Here is an 11,709-nt window from a genome sequence, read left to right as displayed (position 1 = left end):
AAAAAAAAAAAAAAAAGATCTTTGATTCTCTCTGTATTTACCCAAATAAAAACTTCTGTTTAGCACCCAATATGTTATTTTTATTATTTTCCTGCATGTGACAACATATTCAGTAAGAAAGCATTTTTTTTAAACATGCAGCTCTTTGCAATTCTCTTTTATGTACCCTAAATTAAGGGCCACAGAAATTCTGCCAAGAAAGACTCTGCTGTGTGCAAGAAGCTCAGACTCTCCCTCTGGAGCCTTCCTTTCTTACTCCCCCCAAAACTTACCACGAACCTCCAAGAGTCAACCCCATTTCCAAACAACAGGCAAGACCAGCTAGGCCACTGTTGGTTCTGCTTTGCTGTTACATTTCCAGGCAATGGCCTAAGGAGCAATAAAGTTTCTTTACGGTTTCCTTGCTGACCTTTTACCAAACTCTTCCACTGTCACTTTTTTAAAAGTTCATAGATGTAACCCATCTTCAAAAGGTAGCTTCTTGTCTAAGTCTGGATTCCCATCTGTGACTTGAAGATACGACAGCTTCTGTTGTCTTTCAGAGAGAGCCCCTCCATTGCTCAGAGCGATAGGAAGGATCACGCCATCAAAGGTAACAATGGCAAGGTGGGCCAGATCTAACTGGGAAGTAGCAGCTTCTAGATAGGCAAAATGGCAGCAAGCCTATGACACATGCTACGGAATTATATTTTGCAAAAAACTGAACACTTGCTATATATGAATAACAATTTGGAGTGTCTCCAATGTGAATTTATCACTCTGCCCTTGGGATCACCCGAAGGGATCATCATTACTTGTGTTACTCATCAGCACTAGGCTTCACCACCAGCACCAGCAACCCTTCCCTTCTCCCTCCGTGAAAGCTGATCCGTCGGCCACCTCCCTACCACCTCCCCCACTTGGCAGCAGATGACTTTCTTCTCTCTTTGCTACAATTGCACACTGTACATGCCTCTGCAATGAAATTCATACCAATGTGTTTCAATTATCTCATCATTCATCTGTCTTCTGCATTGTCTTATGAGCTTTCGGAAGATAGTCTGAACCCAAGTGATCTTTTTATCTTTAGAGTCTGGCACACAGTTATTCTCCAGTAAATGCTTGAACTAATTAAATTAATTAATTCAATGGGTCCTGGGTCTACAAAGGTGCAGGGGAAGAAGTACAAGATCTGGCAAGCTTATGCACGTTATATTTATGAGTGATATGTTGCAAGCTCCAAGTGTCAATCTTAGAAGCAAGTGTAGGAGTTTATTAGGAAGACATAAAATAACTCCCAAAGTCCAAATGTGCTCCTGATTAAAACAACAACAAAAATAACATTAATGAATATTGGCTGTTATCAGTGTAGATACTGGAAAGAATGGAAAGCATACCTCTAACACATATCAAACTTATAGTACATTATCATATATTATCAAATTTAACATATCAATTACATTAAAAGTGATAAACCTCAAAAAAAAAACAATTTGGTAAACCAAAGTTATTAGGGGATAAAAGTTGAAATGATAAAATTTAAAAGAAATGACAAAAATGTATACTGTAAAGTCTGAAGATATGATGGGGTAAGCAATAAAAAATAACTTCAAAATAATCTCTGAATTAATGGATAGTGGATTCAGAATAGTTTAATACGGGAATATAAATTTCTCTGAAGGCATATTCCTAAATTCTAAAGTTTAAAAATCCTTGGGTAGAAATAAGAGGTAAATGATAATAATTTTACCAATAAACAGAGAGTCTCATAGTAACCCAAAATGCTGTATCTCTATTTACCAAGAACACTCAAGAATAGTTGTTTACAATAGCTGACTCCATTTGCTCCCCTTTGCCTCCCACTACAACCTACCACAGTCTGGTTTCTAATACCAGAGCTCCACTGAAATAGTTCTAGTTAAGAACACCAATATCTGCATGGCGCTAAATTCACGGAGAGTCTTTAAGTCATCGTTTGACCTCAGCAGCAGTTAGCCCAGGAGTGACTCAGTCCTTAAAAATGATTACATTCTCCTGGTTTTCTCCATCTTGTTTGGCTACTCCTTATCAGTCTCCTTTGATGACACTTCTTTTTCTATCCTCCAGTGAGAGATAGTTTTTCAAGCTTCATGTCCAAGCCTTCTTATATATATTCCCACCCCAGGCAATTTCATCTATTCCAATGCATTCCACTGCCATGTATACATTGCTGACTCTCCAATTTCTATGTCTAGCCCTCTCTCCAAGGTTCTGGTCTATATATCCAACATTCTACTCAACAACTCCACTTGGATGTCTCACGAAAACTGCAAATGACATATTAAAAATCCAACTTAACTCTCCCCCTAACCACGCCTTTCCTTCAGTCTCAGTGAATGGCAACAAATACTCAAAGTTGAGCAAGCCACTTTTAATCACACCCTCAAACATATCCAGTGCTCTCTACAAACCACTTTCATTGCTTGATAAGACTCTTGCTTTTTATTGACCTTCTTCTATCCATTCTCCACAGAGCAGTCAGAGCAGTTTATTTTTAATGCAAATGTGAGCATGCAGCTTCTATGGATAACATGTCCTCACACTGATCTTGAAGTTAAATCCAATAACAGCATTGTGGACTACAAGGCCCTGAGTCCGAGCCTTGCTTACTGTAATAGCCTCATCTTACAGCACTCTTTCTACTCTTTATTATTCAGAAATATGTAAATAATGAGAAAGAATTAAGCACATATCCTCCCTTTCCTTCATTATTTAGGAGTCATTAAAAAGTGGACGCTGGAAATTTTTTCAGAAGATAATATTATCAGCTAATAATACAGAAGGGACGATAAAATGTAAAAGTCACAATTGTACAAGCCCTAATGATATATGGATCCTGGCAGTAATCATTAGGTGAAGAATTGAATGGGAAACTTCATAACGGATGGATCAGGCTGAAAGTACGTGAACCTCCTGGCACATTGTAGTATCATTACAAGTGGGACATCCCATCTTTATGTAATAGCTACTGATAATGAACCAAAAGAAAGCACCCTGCAAGGTATATGTAGTATTACTGCCTATAGTTTTGAATCTGAATGTATTCAAGGATCTAGATTTAACTACCAATTTATAAGAAATATGGGTATGGGGGATAAGGGCACCTGGGTGGCACAGTTGGCATGTCTGACTCTTGGTCTCAGCTCAGGTCATGATCTCAGGGTCCTAACATTGAGCCCTGCGTCAGGTTCTGCACTCAGCATGGAGTTGGCTTGGGACTGACTCTCTCTTTCTCCCTCTCCTTCTCCCCCTCTTCCTCTGCACTCTATCTCTCTAGAATAAATAAATCTTTAAAAAAAAGAAAAAAGAAATCCGGGGGATAGAGAAGCATGTTACGAAACAGTGCTAGCATGTACTCTACCTAATTTAGAATGCGAACAATACCCCAGGATAAATACACTGGTTTCTCCAACAAAAAAGTGGGAGAGAGGAGCTGAGGGAAGATACAAAAGACTTGAGAATCATACCAACCAATATGTGGACCTTCTTCAAATCCTGATTTGAACCAACCAAACATAAAGACACTTTTTGAGATAACTGGGAAAATTTGAAGACAAATTGAGATTCAGATAATATTAAGTTATTTTTTATGTGTCATAATGCCATTGTTTGTGGTTATGTTTTAAACAAAAGTCTTTATTAGGGAACCATACTAAAGCACTTATGGGTGAAATGACAGGATTTCTGTAATTTGTTTTAAAATAGAGATAGATATAGATAGATAGATAGATGATAGATAGATAGATAGATGATAGATAGATAGATAGATAGATAGATAGATAGATAGATAAAAGGAAACTGATGAAACCAGATTGGCAAAAAGTTGATTAACGTTTGAAGCTGGGCGATAGCTATGTGGGGATTTATCATACAATTCCCTCTTATTTTATGTGTATTTTAAACTTTGCATATTAAAATATAAAAATTTAAAATAAAACCAAATTCATTTAAAATATTTCCTCAGATAAGTCATTACTGACTCCCACCCCTCATAATGCCGTTTAGGGTATCATTTATGTCTCTTAAATGATAGAACAGCGATCACATATACAGTAAAAGCACTCAAAAAATCATTATTATTACAATTTGCATTTCCAAGAGAGCATAAACTCTCTGAGGTAGAGACCACCCTGGCTTGTTTACTGCTACATGTCCTTGAGTCTGGCACAGAACATTGCATATATTTGATACTCCATATAGAGTTGAATAAATAAATGTTTGCCTAACCAATTTATTTCATCTTGTGTCATCAATCAATACTACCCTTACAAATAATCTTCTAGCAATCTAGTTCTAAGTTTGTGGACCATTTATTCCAAGTGTACCGGTCTGTATGCACTTGCTTTAATTCTCCCTGTTTTTAAACTACTTCTAACGCATGCATGCCCCGGTATTGGTCTTCACTTCTTCTGAGCCCAAGTAAGTCCTTTTCTGACCCAGACAAAATAAAAACAAATAATGACAAGGCTTAGTTTTTCTTTCTTTCAACTTTCCAGAGATGAGAGCCAATCATATTTTTAGGTATTTTCTCAGGGCAAAAATTCTGAGTCAAGAAAAACAACTGATGCTAAAAATCCTTGTGCCAAAATAAATATTGAATGCTTATGTTTTAATGAAGGAGGTTATAGAAGGCATGGCAAAGGTCNCGGCAAAGGTTTCTCTTATATGTCTATTCCTAGTGACTGGTAGCATCTTCCTGGAGGGCTTTGTGCAGGAGAATTCTAAGCTGAATTATGGCTCAGCAGGAAAGAGCATAATAAATGTCCCATTATTAACACAACTGAGGGTGAGTAGCTAATCAAAGTAGGCAAACTGTGAAACAGCAATACAAGATTTATGTTTTAACTTAGAATATACAAAAGCATGTTTAACAATAGAACTTTTGATGTAGGGCCAGACCTTTTATTTGTGTAGGGCCCACTGACTGGTGTTCCACTAACACCCAACAACATTCAAATGCTTCATCCACAATTTCTAGTCTGTGTCAGTAGCATGGAGTGAGAATGTAAAACCACCGATTGAAGGCGACTGGATTAAGGATATATTTTATGCAGGACATTATAACTCAAAGACGAATCTTTCCTAACAATAATCATAAGTACTTTGACTCCAACCTACTTTTTTTTTTGGTTTGGGTTTATGTGTGCCCTAATTCTACATGAGAGTGAAAACTGGAGTAAAGAAATAAGATAAAAGGAACTTTTTTACTGAGTATGTGGTATTCTGTTCTACAAAGAGTAAGACTTTCATCTTTTAATCCGATATCCACTTAACTACATTACAGAAGATTTATTTTGACCCCCTCTTGTTTCATAAGGGGCTCAAAAGTCAGTAGCAATTTTTGACACTCTGCTATACTGTTTTTCTGACCCCCCCACACATACATACACACATGCACTGACATACCCCCTTCCCTGCCTCATTTTTATATGGACACAAAGCATTGGGATAAAATGATGGTTCATTATAGTGGTACAGAGCTCTTATCTTCATCCGGCAAGAGTCATTTCCTTCCAAAGATTGAAATGCAAATGTGAAAATTAATGATAACTGCATTATCTGATAGCAGAGATAATACCAATTCACTGTCAGAGTAATACACAGTCATTCTACGATTTCCTCCGCTTCTCACAATATTCTTCTTACTGTCAGACTATATCTATGGTTAACTATGTTTCATAGGTTTCTGTTAATTTACTTCAAATGGCATTTCCCAGATCTTATATCTACCACATTTTCCCAATCAAAAAGGAAACGAAATCAGAACTGTAATCTCCAAGCCCTTCTTTGGACTAGTAAAGACGGAGGAAAAAAAAAAAAACCTGTATCATTAGTGTGGGCTTGTATCTCCCAGCGGTCTTCCAGCTACTAGTTCCACTTTATGCAAAACACTCCCATCTTCTCAGTTTGAGGCACAAAGCAGAACCAACCCCATCATCGGCATGTATCCTTCGTGTTGAACAGCAACTGAACGAGGCAACTTATTGATAGATTCTGTGATCAATTTTTAGTCCAGATGCAACAAGTACACGCATCCGATTTTATGCTAGACATTTACTGAAAATCTATTTACATTAAACTTTCTTTAACTGAACCACATTTTAAGTCCAGTTGAATAGAATGTAGTTATTATAATCGCATGGTGATGTTACATACCAAAATTATTTTGCAAAGTTAATTCACTATACAGATGTTAAATGACGGCTTAACATCTGTAAGGCATTGTCATGGCTACTAGGGCACAGTTCCTGAAATGATACTGAAGTAATATTAAGAGCTATTTATTAAGCACTATGAAGCTCTGAACTCCAGGTTTTTCCCAGACGATCTCATGAATGAGGTAGCGATTATTATCAGCCCCATTTTATAAATGAAGAAACTGAGGCCTCAGAGAGTTATTAACTTATCACACAATTCATTAGTGGCAGGGACAAGATATAAATGGAAGAAATATTTTTGGTCTTTTCCACTCATTATATTGCCTCAAAATAATTTACCTCTGACAGAAACTCAGATTTCCATTTAACAAATCTAGGAGCAAGTTATGCTGTTCTGAAATGCATAACACAAAAGCAATTCCGAATTTTAGTATAGTAATTCATCAGATCATCAATACAAGGTGTGATTTTCTACTTTATTATTATTGAAACACCTCAAGTGCTTAACATGTAAATACCAAAATAAAAGGGCACGCTTATCTTGATAACTCCGTGAGAAAGAATCTAAGTGACTACTTGCTCAAAATTTTGTATCTGGGCCTATTTGTATTAATACATATTACTTGGGGGTATGTGTACTTATTTGTACAATTTGAATAATGTGATACATTCATTTACTAAAGCTCTTGGAAATTTTAATTATCGTGGCTGTAAGCCTAATGGTAACACTTAGGTACGTTCAATGTCAAACCAGAAAAATCAGATTATTTACCATTTCCAAGTGCAAAAAGAAGTAACCATGTTTTTAATAATGTAAGCTAGAGACTTGGTATTCTTAGAGTTGATCTAAGATGTGACTTTTAAGGTGCTCATTTCATAAAGGTGGAGAATGGATTTATAGTGATTCACCTGAATTCTCTCCCCCACGTCTCCCTCTACATCTAAATACAGAAGTCAGCACTCAAGACTTCGGGCCACGGGTTGTGGTTCTAAAGATTTCTTAAGTGAGAGAGCCAGAGATGTAAACACTATATTCAAAATGAGCTCAGCGTTCTAAATGCATGAGAAGTTCTAGGGTAAGGGAAGACTGTTAACATCTAGCAAATCCCAAGCTCTCCCAAGCTGTTGGCTGGATACTTTCTATACACCATCTTTCAAATTTCATCCACATAACAAAGTTTCAAAGTAGTTACTATTCTTCCCAGTTTAAAAATAAGCAAACTGAGGCCCTGGCTGTTTAATATGCCTGAGATCACAAGACTGTTAAGAGTCAGCGTGCAAACTCAAACACAGATCCGACTCTAAAAGTTGTTCAGTTTCTTCTGTAGTTCAGAGTATTAGGTTCTCATGCTTAATTATTGACTGCATCAGTGACAATCCACGAATCATTTAAAAAGATTAAAGAAGAGAAATGGCATCAAAAAGAGTGTCAACAGCATTATACTACGCCTTTGGACATCTGCCTACACTTTCTGTAATTATTAGTGCACAATAATTATTTATTGAATAATTAAATGTATAGGACTATTGGTAAACTGAAGTACTTATGAGGGGATAAAAGAAAAGAAAAGGTATTTACTTTAAAAAGAGAAAGAAATGAAGTGTAGGCAAATGCAAAGGAAGAGATAGCAGATACCAAGTAACATATCACTTAGATTCTAAGCAAGGTAATATCAGGGTAATTTTTTCAAGAGCAAAAAAGAAAAGTGAAACTTGAAAACAGTTGTGTGAAATACAGAAATAACGAGATAATGACTTTTACATTGACCTGAACTCCATTAGCTTAGTGTGGGTCTAGCTCTCCATTCAAACGAAAGATTCATGAGAACTTGAAGAATATTTAAGAGTCATAAATATTTAAACATTAAAAAATTTCGCCATAGATATGTTTGCAAATGTAAGATAATTTTTCTAAGGATTGTTTAGGTTCTGCCTAATCATAAGAGTTAGCAAAGGTGTGAGCAATTACTAAATGTACCTTTTAGTTGGATAACAAGTAAGGGGCAAAAATTGGCACTGCGGGATTGACATTGATAAAAATGGAACACTTCAAACAAGAGCTGATTCATTATTGAATTGAGCCATCAAGAAAGGCTGTAGAGTCGTCTTCCATCAAACTCTTTCAAACTCTTTAAAAATAAGATAAACCCTGATCCATCTTAAATGATGTCAGCTCTATGCCTCAAATTCTTTAGATAATTTCCTGGTCTTTTGATTCTGTTCTATTTTTATTTAGAGAAAGCTGTCTATCTTACAGTGACTATCAGGACTGGGTGGGAGGACTTTAAAATTAGGAGAACCTTGAAATCACACCTGGCTCATAACCTCATGTCTTAACCAATCATTTGTGGTTAAATTCAAAACTAGACGCTTAGTATTTTAAAAAGTGTATCAGATATATTACTGAACTTTAAAAAAATGCTGAGAATTTTAAATGGGTCTCCTCCAAGGCTCAACAATTCCAAAGCCATAATAATGACGAAGAGAATTTTATATGAATGATCTGATTTAATTCTCACAAAATCCCTAAGAAGTATGAATGTTATTTTCTACATTTTACAAATGAGGACATAAAAACAGGGAGAGTAAGCAACCTGCCAAAAATCGCTCAACAGAGTGGCAAATCCAGAATTTGAAGCTAAACCCTTAGAATAGAGAGCTCAATTTCTAACACGTTTGGAAACTGTCACTAAAATTTGGACAATTTTCTCTCATTGATACAGTTGGAAAGTACCAACAATGTTTTGCAAATAACAAAAATTGGGGTAAAATATTTATATAACCCCTATTTATGCAATAACAAAAGTGAAAAAACATCCCTTAAACTTTGTCCTGACTGAAGGAAAGTAACGAAATTTCTACCTTAAAAAATAAATATCCAACATATATTCTTTTGTTATGAATCAACCTCATTAATTCAGGGGGTTTCAAAGTCATAAAAACCCCTTTTTACTGTAAAATATCTGTAGGGAAAAATCTGTTATCGATTTTACAACATACAAAAAAAGAACTTTCTTATAGGCCCGCCTGCTTAGAGACAGAGACTTTTCCCTTTAAAGTTTTTACATATTCCCATGTGCCACAGAAAAGAGCATAAACATTTTCATTATAACAACTAAATAAAAATTTCATTAAATCAGATACATAAAATAAATTTAACTCAACAGTGAAATATTTCATCTTGAATGACACATCATTCTTTACCTTGCTCCTCTCTCTGTCTCTCTTTTTGTAAGCTAATAGTGCAAGTTTATTTCTGGAAAAGCTTCCTGAAAAAGGTGGCGTTGATTGTGCACAATGTGTTTAATAATTACCACCTTTTGAATTTACTTACTTACTCCTAAGTCCCAGGGAATACTGTGAGCCCCAGCCCTGAGGAAAGACAAAAACCTCCCCCCTGCAAGTTTACTCTATTGAGAGAGCAGCCAGAATGCACACTTTGCAAGTAGGCATATCCAAAAGGCCATCTAATTTAATTTTAAGTGTAAAAACTCTTCTAAGCAGCATATACATACTTAATTCCATGAATAAAGAACCATACAGTATAAAGTTCATCTACCCTTTTTAAATTAAATGTAATCCACAAGAAAAAAAATAAAGTTTTAAAGATTTTTTTTTCTTTAGTCAAAGGAGTTCTTTACTACATTGAGAAGACAGAGAAGCATTATGCAATAAGGTGAAAATACCAGAAGTCTGTGTCTTCTTTCAAACTCTTACAAGGTTGTATTATGGTACTTTAAATATAACACATTTTGATCCAAAATCGTGTAGAACGATTATGCTGCAGTATACAGAATACAAACATTTGTGTGTATCATGAATAACATTAGAAATGACATCATAATAATCAGCTATATTGCATCTTCATTTTTGTTTGCATTATATTTTCCAGCTGCTGGTTTCAGAAAATTACCACTGGAGTTCCTCTCTTCTTCACGCACAGCAGAGAGCAATTTGCAAAGTCATGCAAGGGTGAAAATGTGATTGAAATATAGGGATCTTTCTTAATGAAAAATGTTACTGCTTTAGAAATTATAGCTAAAACTATTTCAAAAACTCGCTTATATCTTTAAGCCCTATGACATAATAGTCTCCATTTATAAATATACCATCAATTATAAATTACTTGGCATCAAATATAAAGGTTTTTTTTTCAATTGAGTTCTTATGAAGTGTACATATTTCATCGAATTATATTGGTATTTAGGAGTATTTTGATCAATTGTTGTGTTTCTTGAAATGGTTCAATGTCAGGATTCTTAAAATCAAATTTAATTTTCATTCATAAAAATGAAAATATTGCTAAAACCTTGAATCAGATGGGAGTATCTGTTGATATTGTCAAAACTTCTAAATACGAATTGAGATTTAGTCTATGATTTATAACATGACTAAATTGAAAGTATTTCTTTATAGTATTGTTACTTGTTTAAAAGTTTTAAAATTATTCCCAAATTGAATGTAGATATAGCATAAAGATTTCTGTCCAGAAAAAAAAAAGGCGAGAAGAATGAACTAATTCTTATATGATTATGAAGTAAAAAAAAAAAATGGAGATTTCAAGCAGAAATAACACTGGTTTTTATAGTTTAACAAAAAGATAAAAATCTTCTTTAAATAATGATGTTTATTTAAACGTCCACCATAACCTGAGTACACATACACAAATACACACACACACACACACACGCACACGAGCTGAGATTGTAAGAGTTTTACAACCTAATTAAAATTCAAAGGAAAAAAAAGTGAATTCCTGATAGTAGCAACAGATGGTTGAATTTTAAATTTTCTGTCCTACCTGGACCATCCCAATCATCTGTCTCAACTCCAGGCTGGCCTGGCTTTTCTGACTGTGTGTCCCCATCTGATTCTGCCGTCTCCTGGACTCCTTCATCATCACCTGGAAAACACCAACACACAGAGAGAAAGGGAAATAATTAAAGCTCTTCACTTGACATTTAGATCCTGGTAAAGGGATGCCCTTAGCATATGTCTAAGTATATGTCTGCTACATATAGTTGTCATAATACAGATGAAATGCCCATGATTTCTCATTTTGATATCTACTGTGGCTTTATAATAAAGAAAATTAGCATTAGTCATCAATAAATGAATGAATAAATTTTTACCACCATTTACTGCTATAAACAAGAACAGTTCTGTAAAAATTTTATTCAATTATTAATAATATACGGAAGAAAATAAAAAAGCAGTATGTAATTACTATACTGCTCTCAATACAGAAAACCTTAGCTCTCCTATTTCCAAATACTAATTTTTATAAAGGCAAGATGCAGTAAAACAAAAACAATTATAGGCTTAGGATAAGACATTAATGTGTTGGGCTGAATTTAGGTTATTTTGAAGATTGCCCCCAGCTTATTAAAACTTGGTTGTATTTTTTAAATGGCTATAAAAAGGCCATCATTAAATGATCAGCATATGTAGCATACGAGATGAGCCAGTGACTCAAGTCTTCACAGTGGAAGAAACTATAAGTTATACTTGTTCTTTTTTTTTTTTTTTTTTT

General features: G+C 34.9%; 1 protein-coding gene across 2 annotated transcripts in view; it reads right to left on the bottom strand.

The window, feature by feature from the left end:
- Positions 1-11,709, bottom strand: part of ZFPM2 (zinc finger protein, FOG family member 2) — a 464,759-nt gene that overhangs the window by 336,724 nt on the left and 116,326 nt on the right. For both annotated transcript variants that reach the window (XM_034668468.1, XM_034668469.1), the window contains one exon: positions 10,978-11,079. In XM_034668468.1, the coding sequence (XP_034524359.1) occupies positions 10,978-11,079 (102 nt within the window). The remainder of the gene's footprint in view (positions 1-10,977; positions 11,080-11,709) is intronic.

Source organism: Ailuropoda melanoleuca, chromosome 9, assembly GCF_002007445.2.
Source record: "Ailuropoda melanoleuca isolate Jingjing chromosome 9, ASM200744v2, whole genome shotgun sequence".
Taxonomy (NCBI): Eukaryota; Metazoa; Chordata; class Mammalia; order Carnivora; family Ursidae; genus Ailuropoda; species Ailuropoda melanoleuca.
The sequence above is the reverse complement of the archived record's forward strand: the minus strand, read 5'-3'. Positions and strand labels throughout refer to the sequence as shown.